The 18,001-nt window shown below is 38.2% G+C and overlaps 1 protein-coding gene across 7 annotated transcripts in view; it reads left to right on the forward strand.

Annotated features, from left to right (window-relative positions):
• POSTN (periostin) overlaps nt 1–18,001 on the forward strand; it is a 197,551-nt gene that overhangs the window by 159,501 nt on the left and 20,049 nt on the right. For 6 of the 7 annotated variants that reach the window (XM_069205499.1, XM_069205502.1, XM_069205504.1 and 3 more), the window contains exons 14-20: nt 3,100–3,202; nt 4,711–4,778; nt 6,549–6,594; nt 6,752–6,829; nt 10,667–10,732; nt 13,602–13,643; nt 14,789–14,887. In XM_069205499.1, the coding sequence (XP_069061600.1) occupies nt 3,100–3,202; nt 4,711–4,778; nt 6,549–6,594; nt 6,752–6,829; nt 10,667–10,732; nt 13,602–13,643; nt 14,789–14,887 (502 nt within the window). The remainder of the gene's footprint in view (nt 1–3,099; nt 3,203–4,710; nt 4,779–6,548; nt 6,595–6,751; nt 6,830–10,666; nt 10,733–13,601; nt 13,644–14,788; nt 14,888–18,001) is intronic. The other variant, XM_069205500.1, reaches the window with a different exon arrangement.

The following is an 18,001-nucleotide window of genomic DNA, read 5'->3' on the forward strand; positions in this document are numbered from 1 at the left end:
GGGCACATCTGTGCCCAACAAAGCATTTCCAGAGGCTGGGGGAGGCTACTCCTCCCCTGCCTTCACACCATTTTCCAAAGGGAGAGGGTGTAACACCCTCTCTCAGAGGAAGTTCTTTGTTCTGCCATCCTGGGCCAGGCCTGGCTGGACCCCAGGAGGGCAGATGCCTCTCTGAGGGGTTGGCAGCAGCAGCAGCTGCAGTGAAACCCCAGGAAAGGCAGTTTGGCAGTACCAGGGTCTGTGCTACAGACCACTGGGATCATGGAATTGTGCTAACAATGCCAGGATGGCATAGAGGGGGCAATTCCATGATCTTAGACATGTTACATGGCCATATTCGGAGTTACCATTGTGAAGCTACATATAGGTAGTGACCTATATGTAGTGCACGCGTGTAATGGTGTCCCCGCACTCACAAAGTTCAGGGAATTGGCTCTGAACAATGTGGGGGCACCTTGGCTAGTGCCAGGGTGCCCTCACACTAAGTAACTTTGCACCTAACCGTTACCAGGTAAACGTTAGACATATAGGTGACTTATAAGTTACTTAAGTGCAGTGTAAAATGGCTGTGAAATAACGTGGACGTTATTTCACTCAGGCTGCAGTGGCAGGCCTGTGTAAGAATTGTCAGAGCTCCCTATGGGTGGCAAAAGAAATGCTACAGCCCATAGGGATCTCCTGGAACCCCAATACCCTGGGTACCTTAGTACCATATACTAAGGAATTATAAGGGTGTTCCAGTAGCCAATGAAAATTGGTAAAATTGGTCACTAGCCTGTAAGTGACAATTTGTACAGAGAGAGCATAACCACTGAGGTTCTGGTTAGCAGAGCCTCAGTGAGACAGTTAGGCACCACACAGGGAACACATACATATAGGCCACAAACTTATGAGCACTGGGGTCCTGACTAGCAGGGTCCCAGTGACACATAACAAACATACTGAAAACATAGGGTTTTCACTATGAGCACTGGGCCCTGGCTAGCAGGATCCCAGTGAGACAGTGAAAACACCCTGACATACACTCACAAACAGGCCAAAAGTGGGGGTAACAAGGCTAGAAAGAGGTTACTTTCTCACACCTACCACTCACATTAGGGAGATGTTGCAATCATGTCATCACGTCATCAAATATGATGGCACACTCTGTGACTTGCAAGTCTTGCTGCCAAAAGAGCACACTGCAAGAGGTAGGGGAGGGTGAAATATTCTGTTCCACCATGGAACTGGGAGAATTTTGGCCACTCTGTGTTACTCTTTAATGCTGAGTTCAGGCAAACTTCCACTAATCTCTGCATGGTGTAATTCTTCTTCTGTAAGGCTCCAAAATATGAGAGCTGGCGAATGAGATTTGGTGTGCTTTAGTGTGATTTTCTAACATGGACATTCACCAGCACTCACACGCGGTCAAAGGGCTGCCATTCAAGTAGATTTGCAACCACTCTAGTAGATTTTCTGGCTGCACACTTGTACAATGCATGGTGCCATTTGTGCTGATTCTCAGCACTGTTCCCTCTGCTGGAGCTAAAGTGCAGTACGAGCGGCATATTATCAAATCATTAGCGTAACTCTGCTGAATCTCATGGAGTTTTTCTGTAACTTTGTGGAATTCCGGGGTGTGAAACTCTGTAGGTTTCATCCCCCCTAGCAAGAGGCAGTGCTTTACCTCTAGGCACTCAGCCATAGAACAGTGTGCAGTGGTTGCATCATGTTTAATCATTTGTCAGATGAGCGCTGTTTGTGCTGCATTAATTACAATAGTATCCATCTTGTTTTTTCTGTTTAGGTTCAGGACTTGATTTATTGCAGTTTAATCCTCCATGGGACAACATCTATCTTTGATATATACATGTAAACTGAGAACATGTGTAAAATACCCAATGATGTTAAAATAATAATTTGGAGCTAGGAAACATTCTTTAGGGCATTGCATGTTGAGTAGCTAAATTCATTAGTGATTTTTCCCTTTTCCTCTCATGATTAGAAAGTTTTCAATGCTCTTCCATGTTTTCACTTTTTTCACTTTTGTATTCAATTAGCTGTTTATGTTAGAGTAGAACATCCAAAATAATTCATTGACATTCCTTGTCATAAGCCTGAGATCATAAGAGACAAATATGCTATAGCTTCATACGAATTAGAGGGAACAAGAGGAAATTTATCAAGTTAGTGTAGGGAACATATAGGGAGCACTTAATTTAGGCTGGTAGTTTCAGGTGGGGAACACTGGCACTACGTTTTGGGCACTTGCACCTATTTTTTCTCAGCCGACTTTCAACCATAGCAAGAAAACAACACAAAAAGAGAAAAGGAAGAGAAAGAGAGAAGGAAAAAACTGTGATAAGCAGAGATGAAGAAGAACCTGCAGGAGTGAGATAAAAGGGTTGTTGGATGAATGAGGTATAATGTGAAATCACCACTATGCAACTTTTATATTCAGTAACCCCGAAATTCATAGTGGTGACTGAATTCTACCAACCAAAACTTTGAACCCCGGCACTTACTGTTTTATAATTTAGGCACTGCTTATAGGCTTCTGTTGACAATACTCTGAGGATCTTTAATTTAACAATAATGTCCAACAGCTATACTTCCCAGCCCCATCTAAATAATACAGTTGGTAAGTATTGCCAGCAGTTTAAAATAACTGGGAAATTGCACAATTTCTTGCTGTGGGCATTCCTTCCAAAAGCTAATTACAACAGAACCAATGAAAAAAACTAAAACAAACCAGTGATAAAAAGTTTAGTGTCACTGCAGGACAACTGATTGTCCTTTCGCCATCAGGCGATGCTGCATCCCAAACTTAATACATTTTTCAACTATAATGTATTCATTTTCATTCCAACAACCTAACTACTGGGAAATTACACAATTTATTGCAGTGGACGTTTCTTCCAGCAGCTAATCACAACACAACTAATAAAAACAGAAAACAAACTACTGATAAAATGTTTAGTGCTACTGCAGCGCAAATGCTTGTCCTGTCACCATCTTGGGATGGGGGTTGGGGTATCTCAGGTTTAAATCAATACTGTACAGTACTGTATTCATTTTCATTCCAATAACCTAATGTTTTGGGACATTTTTCTCTTTTAGGTAAATAATTCTCTGTCTATTAATGGTGTTAGTTCGCTGGAGTCTGATCTCATGGCTTCCAACGGGGTAGTTCATGTAGTTAATAAGCTACTGTTTCCAGCAGGTTAGTTCTTATTAAATTGTACGTTTCATATTCCGTTCTCAGTATGTGTTTTCATTTATTTTGCTGCAACAATATTGTTTTGATATCATAAGACAATAACGTTATTCAAATACAATGGAAATGGTAATTGTCACTTTGTTTTGTTAACTGATACTTGGGACAAATTAAATAATGATGTACTCATATGCTGTACAGATCAGCCAGGGCAAATATGGCATTTAACATGTATTTTTCTTATGGTCAGAGCAAGTCGCTTCCTCGCATTGTTTCATACAAATGTCAGAGCAAGACTGTACAGCACTGGTGCAATGTAACATACTCTGGAATTAGCCCATTTTTAGAAACTCCTAGGGAAGATGAGGATCATAACAATAAAATGATTTTCTTCTTATTACACATTACGATCAACTGGACAAAACCCAGTCACTTGATGATGCCAGAGTTGACAACTTAGCCTCCAGAATATATCGCTTTGAAGATACCCCAGAAAAAGTTTCTCAAGAGAAGAAAAATATATAATATATTAGCACAAGGTAAACATGTGCAAGCATCCTTAGAGAAAAGACAATCTTTAATAATATTCTCATTTGTTCTCCATATGACTTAGACTCATCTTGGTCTTCTTAATGTTCTTTTCAGAAGTTTAAACTTGTTAATGGCACATTTCGCATAATAATACCGGTTCGCTACCATAGCAGGAGTCATTGTACCTGAAGATACAGACATGGGAATTTAGTCACAGAATAATTCAATAAATAAATAGGAAGAATACATAATGTTGGGTAAATTCCAAGTTAGTATGTCAGCTTTCAGAGAGTTAGCATTTGAAATAAGTGTGCATGGAATATATGAGAACTTTCCCATGACTTCTGCATACTAAGGCCAGTCTGAAATCATGCAGTGTATGAATATCTATTCCCATTTGACATGGGTAAGTGGATAACCATAAACATTTGACATGTACAGTTTAATATTAAAAAAGAACTAAACAAATCTTAAACACAGTATCAGGGAAGTTAATGGGAGTCATCTAAACAAGGAATAATCATAAGTTCAATACATTAAAAATACTCATATATGGAAACACAGCTATCAATTTATTCTTGTACAGAGACATTATAATTTAGCATATAATGTATCAGTAAATAAAAATAATTTAAAAATCATTTAAAATTATTTTTGCATGCACACACAGATACTTAAGATTTGTGAAACAGTAGTTTAATGGCTTAGAATATCATCTTTCTTTTTTCAAAACATGCATGAAAAAGTACGAATTGTTTTGCTGTTAAGATTTTTGCATACTAATATTTAATGGAGGGCACTTTACAATGCAATGAGGAGACAGCTTCGAACCTTAAAAAATAGAGATTAATATACTGCTTTAAGAATTTACTACAGAATAATAAATGTAAATATTTAGCTAAGGGTCTGTATTAATGATTCTGAAATCAATGAATAATTTTTAGAACAAAGCTGTAAATATTTATATGCTGTCTATTTCACAGATTTATCTGTCGGCGATGAACAGCTACTGGCAATCCTTAATAAAATAATTAAGTATTTCCAAATTAGGGTAAGTTTTAAAGAATAGTTGCGATTTTTAAAATATTTTATCAAAATGTTATGATCTTTGTTCACTAGATGAAGAAAATGCATATTAAAAAAGAAGGAAATAACAGCCTGGTAATATTACTTTGAGTTTATTTTCATATAGATTGGAGTGGTAAATTCAGTGAATTCTCAATAACGACCGACCGGTCTCCAACATCCTCTTTTTAGTCAAAACGTTTGATAATAACACTGCCTAATGAATTGCTATAATCAATATGCAAATAATATCTTACAATAACACATATTTTATACATTGTACTAAATGGGTGAATGAATATATGAAATAAAACACACTTTGTTGTTCCAGCACTGAAGCTTATTTAAATTAATGGCTTCCCAAGTTGCAGAAGAAGTAAAGATCCTCATTTTAAGAAACATCAACAACACAGACAATCCCACTGTATGAGTACCAGATTAGAAAAGAATCATCCTCCAATACTGTTTTGGTAGACAGAAGTCCTTAAAATGTTCACTGATAAGGATCCTAAAGAAAGACTTTGAGTGCAGTGAAGTAGCTGGGCTCCCAAAAAATGTGCACATTTTTTATTAAAATATTTATGGCAGATATGAAGATTTGAAAATCGTACATTTACAGTGAAAAATCACCAGGTGGCTCAAGAAATAGGGCGTCATTATGAGTCTGGCTGTCACTTGCCCAGCAGACTCGCGGATGACAGTCGGGCCAATGCAATAGCTTTGTAGAACCATATATTTAGTTCAACGTAAACCTATTTCTGGCTGGATACCCTCGCCATCTTAGACTAGGTGTGAGGCGATCTTATTAAAAATTATTAAAAACCCTTTTTTATGGGGTTACCTGGGAGTTTGTGTAGATGTGTCTCAAAGGCAAAATGTACAGATTGAAGAAAGTGTGTGGTAGTGGGACTATTAAGGAGCATGCACTATCAGATAATGGTTTTCAGAACATAAACAGAGTGGTTTCACCAGCTCATGCTATTGGCATCCTCTTGTGAAGAACATGAGTCTCCACTTACCACAGCATAGAAGGGTTTCTGATCATCTTCGTTGGGTGGGGGGAGGCGAGTGTTGCACACTTTACATCAATGCTCACAATATCTTACAGAGGGCCCTGGGATTGCAAAACAATCCTGAAAAGTCCAGTGGACAAAATACGTTAGCTGAAATATACAAATCTAATATGACACATACACCATGTCTTTTTAAAACAAGAATATGTGGTAATAAGAAATATATTAGAAAGACATGAGGTAGCTGATTAATAAAGGCAAATAACAGTATGCAAAAGAGTACCTTTGTAGTAATTTTAAAGTATTATTTCAAGCTTTTTTTAATCAGTCCCAAAGCATCTAAAGTGAGAGTAAAATGGGAATATTTGGGATATATTAATTTACAACGAGTACAAATCTAAACAACTATGCCCTTTTTTTCCACCTTTACATATAAGGAGCTGGCAGTCGTAAGGGTAATTTACAAAGGAATGTACGAGTGTGTAAAAGGGTACTCCTGTAGTACTTCTTCCTGTACTCATAAATGCTTTTGTAAATCAGTCCCTGTATGTACAACATAAACCATGGTTTGATGCTACAATATAATATGTGTGAAAACAAACTGAAGAGACGTCTTTTTAGTATCATTTAAAGGTGTGCATGCCTTGGTGACTAATAATTTGGATAAGCAAGTCAAGGAAAAGCTCTACTTGAAAGTTCAACATTAAAAAGACTTCTTTAAAATAAGCATTATTCCATTTCAGTTTGTCAGAGGCAGTGTCTTTAAGGAGATCCCGAAGACCACATACTGTAAGTAAATATGCAATTTAGTGTCAAATGTCATTAGAAATGTTTGAAACAGGTAGACAAAATAATACGTTTTTAGAATTTAGGCAGTTATATTTCAGATGTTCCTCTTAGTAAGAAGCCTGCTGCGTTCATCATGTAATATTTTTCATTCTTTTAGATACCAGAATTATAAAAACCATAGTCGAACCAAGCGTCAAAGTGATTAAAGAATTGAAGCCAATTGTCATTAAAGAAGGTAAAAAAAGAGAAATAATGTCTTGTATTAAAAGAAGCAACTACCAATCCGCATGGTTTACACATGGTACATCTTCCCGAGTCTGGAATCATCACTGAATTATTCAAACAAAACAAATGACCCAGCATTTTGCTACACACATGCACGTTTTAATTACAAAACAATCAAATTAATTATCAAAAACTTTTAAGGGAAAATATGTATGGATTGAAAATTCAGAAATATGCACATATAGAAATATGCTTCCGCCACAGTTTATGCTGCCCCAGCTATGACTATCAAGGAGATACTTAAATCATGGCAGTAATTTCCAAATTACATCTATCAACATTTTGAGAACACAGTCTTCTGAACTTATTTTAACTCTGGGTCAGACGCACATGCATACCCTTAATCTTCAGTGTATTTATTTTGGAGAAATCTCTGTGTTATGTTTATAGTCTTTAAAGTACTGCTATCACTGCTTCAACATTGTGTAACATGTCACTGAAATCTCTGAGCCTGCCGCAGAGTGGCTGGGCAAGACAGACACCACTTACGGCTACCCCTGGCAGCCCGCAAGCCCAGTTTAAAGTTCCCTCCATTTTTGGCAAGATCATTTTTGCCAACGTTTTTCCACTGACATGGGTGTGAATTTTCAGCACAAAATCAGATTGATGTGGATTGGTAACTTTTTTTGTTTTCCAGAGGCCCCCTCGCAAGTGATAGTTTGTCTTTTAAAAACAAAAAATACTGTTTTGCCAGCACTCGGGGACATGCTGGTGTTACTCCTTAATGCTTTCAGCGTGGAAAGGGCAGGGAAGGATGAACTCTAAGATGCGACCTTAAAAAATAAAATTGCTGCCATTATTCTTATTAGCAGCTGAGACTTTGCTATTTACCAATTCTAGAGGGAGTGGGGGAAGTGTAGGATGGGTGAACTGGACTCCTGCGAAGTTTTTTATAAATGTCATCCTACTGCCCATCTCAAAATGAGGCTTTTAGTAAAACATGGTCTGAAAATATCGTGGGCAATAGTTAGGAATTTTACATAACAATAAATGGCAGGTGTTTTGATATAAACAAAAAACTGTGGACATTAGAATTACCAATCCATAGTGATTAGCTAGTATTAGGTAGCAGGTCTGTTGTATACACATTTTGAATATCTGACCACCTTCATTAATTTTGCAACATGGCTGGAATAAACAGATTTGAAGGAATAAAGGTTTGATAAGTAATTATCGTGGGTGTGTTTTACGAAGGTCTGTAATTGACAGTTACCCCCTAAGCACTGTGGTTTCCTTTGCACCAAATTAACATATTGAAAGGAGCTGAGTAACAATGCAAATAGTGTTTTAATTCCAAAGTTTTATCAAACAACAGTTATTCATAAGGCAGCTGCACAAGGCTAATGTACAAACAGGTAGGCATTGAAAAGTAAAGACTGACAATAGCAAACAATAATTCATAACTGTCTCAATGTAACAAAGGGCAGAGATGAAACTATTAGCCACACAAGAGAGACACAATAAGCAAAACCAAGTTCACCTTAACACATCAGATGACACAATACAATAAAGGTGTTATAAACTAGATTTAATTTACATATAGACTTCTTGAGAGGAAATTATGGTGGTAGTACTATCAAATCTGACGTAAAAAGTGTTGTTTTATCATATTTAATGCTCCCTCTGACTAATCTTTAATTTGATTAAAACTAGACTTCAAAAGCAACCACCAGCCAGTTCCTTCCATATCTCTGTTTCACATAATTGTCAGTTTAGTATGCCCTGGACTTTATAAATAGTACTAAAAACAGCCCTTTTGAGCAAGCATCCAAGCCCACTTGCTGTTCACCTCAGAAGCGCTACTCTTAATGATGTCTGGAAGGACCCAAAAATAATTTAAAAAAACATGGGGCCTCATTCCAACCCTGGTGGTCTATGACCGCCAGGGTGGAGGGACGCGGAAGCACCGCCAACAGGCTAGCGGTGCTTCAGAGCCCATTCTGACCGCAGCGGTAAAGCCGCGGTCAGAAAAGGGGATCAGCGGTTTCCCGCCGGAATACCCCTGGCTGGGCTGAATCTCCATGGCAGCGCTGCTTGCAGCGCCGCCATGGAGATTCCGACCCCCTTCCCGCCATCCTGTTCCTGGCGGTTTTTACCGCCAGGAACAGGATGGCGGGAACGGATGTCGTGGGGCCCCTGGGGGCCCCAGCACTGCCCATGCCAATGGCATGGGCAGTGCAGGGGCCCCCTAACAGGGCCCCATAAAGATTTTCACTGTCTGCATTGCAGACAGTGAAAATCGCAACGGGTGCAACTGCACCCGTCGCACCCCTGCAACTCCGCCGGCTCCATTCGGAGCCGGCTTCATCGTTGCAGGGCCTTTCCCGCTTGGCCGGCGGGCGCCCCTTTGGCGGGCACCCGCCGGCCCAGCGGGAAAGCCAGAATGGCCTCCGCGGTCTTTTGACCCCGGAGCGGCCAAGTGGCGGTTCCCGCCCGCCGCCCGCCGAAGTTAAAATGAGGCCCATGATCTGTTAATGCCCAGTTCACTGTTGAAATAGACACAATTCATGGTCCTTAGCATTACAGATCACTGCATGCCATTAGAAAACAAGAAGTCAAATTAGACACCCTCTTATCATAAAACTAGCATGCCACCAGCACAGTCAATCATGTACGTGCAAGTTGCCTTTCATGAAGATTCTCCAGGAACATATTAGATTGCAAGCACCTACTATGCACACAACTGTTCTTCCTACTCAGTGGACAGTGGGAGGAAGAGTTTACCCTGGAGAAAAGACAATGTGCATTGCCTTCAAAAATGGAGAGGAAGAAGAGTAGTTCATGTTGAAGGTTACGGATGCAGGGTCTTGCTGCTCAAAGCAACACTTGCTGAAAACCCTACCATTTTGTATTCCTGTGATGGCATATCCTACAATGGTGGCAAATCTAGGTGTTTGAATTTACAGTCAGATTAGTTTGCATCCTCAGTTCCATACATTAACAAAAAAAACTCTTTCCTTTTCAGACTCAGAGCCTCATTTGAGACAGTGGTTGGAGGTGGGGCCAATCAGCACTCTTTTAGGGACGGTCACATTTATTTCGGATTAGGCTTTAGCACGGCAAGAGGGGGAATAACATGCAAGGAGGAAAGAAGTAGGAAGAGAAAGGTGGAAAAACCATGGCAAAGAGAGAAGGCAGACACCTGAGATAATGGATGGTGGTGGGTCAGAGGCAAGGGTTGGTTTAAATTAAGATTACTCACTTTTGGTATTCAGCATGCCAACAATCAACAAGGCTGACCCTGATCTTCTGTCCTAAACCTTGAGGTCCAGCAATTTTTATTTTGCAAATAAAACACTGTTTAATCTTCTTAGGGGAATTATCGTATATGTTACTACTTATTGCCAAACTGATTTAATGAGCTTTTTAGAAAATCCCCCACTGAGGTTATCTTAAAACTGCCATGAACTAGCACTCTTGGAAAGGTTTCTGTATTTCTGAAAGTGGTAAATCTGCACCATACAATTTATGAACATTTTTGTAATTTGGAACATCTGAGTCCCTGCAATGAGTTGGTGCAATCTGTCTGTTTTTCAGGCATTTCAGAAGTGTTATCACAGGCACATATTCATGAAAGCTTTCAGAAATATTAACAATGCCGCACAGTAAAATAGCTATATAGACTGCATATTTGTAAAATGTAAAAAATACTTCAACAAGCCATCAACCTTCATACCAGTATTATTGCAATGCTCCCTGTATGTGTTTTGATCAAGCACAGAGAGCTCTCCTTTAAAAAGTTTATATTATTTCCAAAGATTCCTGACGCCATTGTCATTATTTTCAGATAAACCATTTAAGCAAATTACAAAGGTGATTGAAGGCGGCCAGACTATTCGGAAGGTCATTCAAGGTAAAATGTGATAATTTGCAAGCTATTGAATGAGATTTATTTATGTTTGCATTCCAGTGGAGCCGACTGAACCAACAAGGTTTGCATACACTGTACAACTTGACAACAGAGGTACAGAGCATTAATTTCATGAAAGATAAAAACATTTGTCAACAGTCACATAATGTCACACTCACATACAGTAAAAGCATACCATCAGCGTTGCTACAATTTGGCAGTTTTTGAGAAGTGGTAGGAAAGAAGAAGGTGTCCACATGAAATGGGGAAGTGAGGATATGATGAAGGGATTGCAGCTGGGGGTCCAGAAAAAAGCGTAAGAGGGGAGGACAAAGCACAGAAGTAGGTAAGATATTGTGAAATTGGGAGAATAAAAGTGTTGAGAGAGAGTGAGACAGGCCAGGGTGGCATGTTCAATCAATGTATACTTTAAATAGAGTGTATTTCAGTTTTTTTGTTTAAAAAAAATAAAAACATTTTGAAACAGCATTAGGGTGTTTGCATGCCTCGCTCAAGCTAATTTAAATTCTGCGCAAAGTAAGGGTGCACACTGGTTAAAACTGATGTGCCGCATTTTGAGTCTGAATTTCTTTCTGTTTGTAGATTATTAGCTTGAGAGAGACTCAGATGTATCCAGATTGCATTTGCTTTATTATTGTGATTCCCGATGCATGACATTGCAGTTCTGCTATAAAAGACACTTTGAATCATACAAAATAAAATGAAAATATGTGGCTCGAATGAACTTTGTCATAAGCGCTGTAAAACCACTTACCTGTTGCCTCTTTTTATGAGGGTGAGCAGTGCCTCCAAGTATTGTTCAATTATCTAATGATTCTACATGCCATGTGCTCAAAGTGCCTACGACTTTTCATATTATGCCCTTCATAGTGGAGCCAATTCATCTTTAAGTTTCATGGTATTTGGCATTGCTTCTTCATACCATACCGGTCCATGCATGCAGGAAAGGAAAATTTTAAATATTGAAATCAATTTACTAACGCATTCATTTTATACAAAATGTGAGACACATTTTTAAAAGTTTTTGATCATATGTGTTGGATTGGCCACTTCTATTGAGATTGTTAACAAGTTTTATGTGACAGTATTTTTAGTTTTGCTGAAAACCAATAAAACAAAAGTTGGTTATTTCAATGTAAGTCTGATTACTTATCCCTTCAAATTGTTCCTAAGATTTAAAATATTAAAACAGTGGGGTCATATAGCAGCCAACTATGAAACCTGAGGAAACCATCTTTACTACCACCCACCTCTTATCCTTTGTTTGCATCATTTTTGCGTGTTGCATACCTTAAAAACTGTTTATGTTCTTGACTACATAAGTATGAAATGGGACCATTGAGGGCTAATGGAATATGTCCTGTACTGGAAGTCAGATTTTATGTTAGCATGCTGGACCAGAAAAGCTTTCAGAGGACAGAAAATAGATGTTGATATGGCATGCATATAAGAAAAATTACATAGTATAGCTAATGTATACAAGATATTTTGAGAACACAACTAAAGCATTATGTCAAGGGACCTGGAATGATCCTAAAAAAATCACCACAGAAATACATGAAATGAGCACACAGCTGAAAGAGCAGTAGCAGATATAATAAAATGGAATGAGATATAGAAGAGGACCAAGGTCATCCCTATCTATTTTGGATGTAAGAGAAAGAATAGCTACCAACCACAGCTGATATACAGTCAGTTTTAAGAATGTTAGCATGATAGATGGAAGGGACATTCCTTAACTACTTTTTCAAATACCATTGTGTGTGCTGGTGCAATCTTCCCTTTCCACAGCACCTCAAGTGAAAAAAAGGTATGCAAAAGTACACAGGAATGCATCACTAGCACTAAACAACAATATAATACTGGCAATGGATACTTCATTTTTGTTCCACATTTTGACGCACACTGGCCCCAATGCACAAGGATTGTGGTATAAAATAAAAGCAACCTACTCTTGTAGTACTTCTGGCTTATTCCTGGAATTTAGTATTCCAGGAATGTGTCAAAGCTAAATGTTTGTGAATCAAATAACTAGATTCTTTTATAGTTGGTTGATGAATTCTACTGCCTGTCTCATGAGACTCATTACGGAGTTTATTTCCTAACATTTCACACCACGCAGAGCAGCAACCACACCAATGTTGCTACACTTCATTGAAAGAAAAGGAGAGAGCAGGGAAGTGCTGTATTTACTTGTTTCTCTTTCCCCTTACTCCAATATTCTTCAAGATTGCCTTACTTCACACTCATACTTGCACCATAGTGCAAGTAGTAGTGCAAGGGTGTGCATGGCATCTAGTACTGGTTTTGTAGTGGAAGATTATAGCTATGTACTGTTGTGCTAAGAGATAGTTTAAAAACTATTACCACATAAGATGTGTGCTATACAGTATAACACACATGCAATGTTGGAAAAGAATGGAAAAGGTTTGGAAAAGTCACAGCATATCTCTTTTTTAACAGCTGCTTCGAAGAGGTACTATAGTCTGGCACAATGTCTTGACAAACATTCTTAGAGATAGGGCTTCATTTCAAAACCCCATGGGTGGTTGCATGGGCGCACCAATGTCCCATCTATAAGACATCCCCTATGCAAAGAAGTGCAAATCACGTTATTTTAGGGTTACTTTCTGGCTAAAATAAACTTTAAAATCCCACATTAACAGTTTTTGCCATTTACCTTACTTTTGTGATGGAAATCCAGTGCAAATTGTTAGTAAATCTGCTCGTTCATTTTGTAATCCATTGTGAAGTCTTGTTTTTGTGGACTTGTGTTGTGAATTCCTTATCCCACTGCTCACAGTCCATTTAATATAACAAAAGGTTATTGTATGTTACCTTGTACAACCAGGAGATGAAGAGGGCGCATTCCTTGATGGTGCAGAGGAAACAGGTACACACGTGGTGAGATCAGAATGACAAGTTGGTTTGCTTGGCTTAATTCATTGCTAATCACCTGTCCATATTGATGCGGCAGGTATCTGGCCACATTTCCAAGTTTTTCTTTTAAGTTGAAGACTGAACACCTAATTTGGTGTCGTGTCAACCAACATCTGCCTAAGTAAAAGATACTGGTTCACACAGCAATAGCATGGTAATAGGTTGAAATATTATGATCTGAAAATGAAAGTGCTAACAAAACATGGTAGCAGTAATAATACTGTCTGTGTAAAGCAATTTTGATCACACAGCATCAAGGTGCTTTAAACCCAGTCATGTAGTATTACAGTTACCATAAAAACAACATTCATCTCAACTACCTCAGCTGAGGACATCACTCAGCTATGAGGTAGTCTGAGAGGGTAGGGTGATCACTGTATATTGACCTGTATATCATGCGACTTCTGTGAGTAAGAACTCGTACTTTTATGGGTTTGCAATTTGCTTGGTTTAATGCACTTTGCTTGTATTCTGACACCCACGCCATGCAATGCTTCACACCTTTAGCTCTCACTCACAATCACAGGCTGGTGGTTAATGTCTTTCACAAATTATGCATAATACTAATTTTCTTTCCAAAAAGCAAGTTACCATGAAAATCATCAGGTGAGTTTCTATATAGATTAAACTCGAAAGAGGCACCACGGACAGAAAAGCACGATAGAGCCAGAGAAAATTATATCCGCTTCACTTCAGAGAAAAAGATATGCATCTGCATGCGGCGTGAATTCACTTACCGCCTGCTTGTATGGAATGTTTTATTCAAAACTGTTCACTTTTGTCAGTGCATGTCCACCTCGCGCATTGAAAGACACGGCATGTTTAATGATGCTTACATTCCAGTTATGCTCTGGAGTGAAATACAGACAGTAAATGTTTTTGAAATGATAAATTAGTCTGCTTTAAGAAATCACAGCTGTTCTGGTGTGAAATAAAGTGTATGCTGGTGCTTCCAATAATATTCCAAGCATTTGTGTTTTTTCTAAACTGGTCACACCTGGAGCATTCTGTAAGGCACCCCTTCATGTGGCTTCCACAGGCTTAACTACTATTCCCGCACTGAGTATGCTGATTTTATCATTTCATGACTTGTTTCAGAACCCTTAATCACCAGGATCACCAAAGTGGTTGAAGGTGAGCCCGATTTCAGACTAGTCAAGGAAGGGCAGACTCGCATGACTAAAGTAATTCAAGGAGGTCAGTAAGGCATGCTCTCAGTCTATATTTAATGCTTGAATATGTCTTATTGTGTTAGTGACATAGTCCTTGTTTTTTGCTTGTGTCACCACATTCGTTTAATCTCTTTCTAGCCCCCACACACAAACCTTTGAACATGGTGCCCTTCCTTATGCATCGTTATTCCATCAATGCATTCTCTAGTTCCTATCTTCCCGTTCTTACCCTTGTTGTCGTTCCAGTAGAAAATCTTTGTATTCCTCCTCTTTAAGAAACTATTATAAAGTTCATGTCATGTCATGGCTATTTGCAAGCTAAATAAGTTGTTAAAAAAATAAAACAATTTGGGTGAACAATGTCTGCTTCTAAGATTATTTATCTGTGTACCCTCTGTCATTGGGTACATGCCATTAGCAATAACACATAGATGGAAAACTATTGATCATACCAACTATACTAAGATGATCTCTTAGTATCAGATGGCTCTTTAGGCGAGTCTCCTCAATTCTTTAGAAAATCATAAAGTTTGTCACAATCTGGCCAGAGTAGGTTCATACTTAAAGAAGTAAAACATGCCTCTCTTTTACATTGGTTGCATGACTTTACCAAACATGCCTTTCCTACGTATGTAATATAATGTGTTTACCTTTACAATGGATTATCCGAACCAGGGTAGTTTATTGTTTTTTTTTAGGGGTGATGATTTCACCTAAAAACCATTTTTACATATTTGTCTTCGAGTCCTAACCTCCCTTTACCTCATCCCTACTGTACCACCCTTCACCTCTACCCATCACTTCACCTTATAAACATTCTTCCCTCCATTTATCTCTATCTACTTCAAAACCCTAAATTACCCTTAACTCTCTTTACCTTTATCCACCTCTAAACCCTAACATTATCCTTACCTCCCTTACCTCTACCCTCACTTTAACTTGAACAAACACCCATACATCACCCATATATCCCTTTACCCACCCATAAACCCTACAATTACTCTTACCACCCTTTGCTTCACCCGCACCGTAAACTTTTTTAAACATATCAACATAAAGAATTATTTTAAAAAGATACATATTACCACATAGAAAAGGACGTGTGGTAAAAGTTAAAATCTATACTATTTACTTACCTATGTGGTACTTATCTGAGTGGTGAAGGCTCATCAAGGACTTGCAAATGTGGGAAAAACATAGTATCTATCAGATTGTTGAATTAAACCATATCCACCTAGTTTTCAAAGTGTACATAAACTGTAGTGTAGACACAGAGCTTCCTTTAAATGTGTTTTGGTGTAAATTAAATGTTTTCAGCAGCACGCCACCCGTGTTCCATTATTTCTTTTGATCCAATCATTAGCTTTGGTAGAAATGCCATATTAAGCTGTCCAAACCATCTCCTCTACAAATTAATTCAACTAAGAGGCCATTTGCGAGTAAGTCTGCTCTTATATTCCTATAGTTCTCGTTATTTAATAAATTTAAGATTTATGGTCTATAATCCACATTTTGAGAAAGTGTGAGGGATGAAAAGGCTCAGTAGACAGGTGGGAATATTAACTTTAGTTTAAGAAGAAGTTGATATTAAAATGGAGAAGAAAGGATCCTTTGGTAGTTTTATTCAATTCCAATGTACTTGGAAAACCAGCAACAAGCTCTTTGTCATAAACAGACTATAATAAGATTGCACAATACATTTGCAACACTGGATGACATATGACCAGTCTCTGTTGCTTATTATGAATGTTTAAAAGTTCACCCTCGGGGGATCTCTGCATTGAGAAACTGCAGAGCAGAGATCCCGCCACGAGTGTGAAGCTCCATCCACAACTATGGAGCCTCCACCATAGGTGCAGATTTTTTTGGTGGGTTGGGCCCTTTTTGTTTATGAAGCATAGGCTCCGACCCGAGGAGTCATGTATGAAACTAAAAATGACTATTGCATATGTGCCATTCTTTACACTATGTTGATAAGATATATGTTTATGAACCCATATGGAAATAACTAAGCTCTTTACATTGTGACTGTAACTGTAACTCAAAATATTCTCTAACTTTACATTGATAACAGAGAGGTAAAATAAATATTTTAAACATGGACTCTACCAAAGTTCCTACAACAAAATTGAAGAACAGGAATTCATTGCTAAAAAGTGAGATAAAACATATCATAGCCTTGATAGAATTGTTTTTCCTAACTCATCCTTTCTATCAGTAGTCCACCTGCAAAAGTTAAAGAGAATATTCTTCATTTTAAGGAACATGGCATTCTCATTTGAAGGATGCTAAATACTGTATTTAGCATGATTTAATCCCATCCAGTAGCAACATCTCTAGATTTTTATTGCTCTACATTATGTCTGCCTGGAAACATTATACCTGGAGATAGTAATAGACATGTGATCTTTACTCACAATGCAATTAATTATCCTAATCCAGTAATCCTAAAATTCTATACTTTTTCATGCTACCTTATTTGGAATGGACCTCGAGGAGGAGATTGATATAGCAAATTGAAGAAAAAGCAAATAAGTCACTGGCAAATACCTTGAAAGATAGTTTGAAGCAGAAGCACACTGACAAAAGGATTTGTGGCAGTTGGGGGGAAGTCTGGAGTAGTGATAGAATTGTATCTTTTAGAATATTTTTCAGAAGAAGGATCAATAACCCTGAAGGCTGTTGGAAGGCTTAATTAAGTTGCAATAGAATCTACTAATAAAAGTCTGGAGGCACTTTTGTTCAAAAAGATCAAAGTTGTATGTTTAATTTGTGAATGGAAATGTTGTCTTGTGAGTATGAGGGAAGCAGCCAACTGACCGACTTTCTTATGAAAACTTCCAAGATGCACAGGGAAGCCTGTGATTGTCATGGTTTATGAGATATGAACTGTTGTCTTGGGAAATACTGATCATCTTTGTGATTTGGTGTTTAAAAACCCTAATTTCTGTTTTCTTTTGAGAGGCCTTCCTATCTTGTGCAATGGGTGATTGTCTGGGACATGGACCAGAATTTGCAAGCCAGAAAGAGACAGAAAAGGAAGAATATGTTTGGAGTTGTAGCTAGACTATATCTCTCTTATAGGTAATAGATGGTTGACCGAACTAACCTCTTTGGTTAGTAAAAAAAATAATTTTTC

Source organism: Pleurodeles waltl, chromosome 8, assembly GCF_031143425.1.
Source record: "Pleurodeles waltl isolate 20211129_DDA chromosome 8, aPleWal1.hap1.20221129, whole genome shotgun sequence".
NCBI classification, from domain to species: domain Eukaryota; kingdom Metazoa; phylum Chordata; class Amphibia; order Caudata; family Salamandridae; genus Pleurodeles; species Pleurodeles waltl.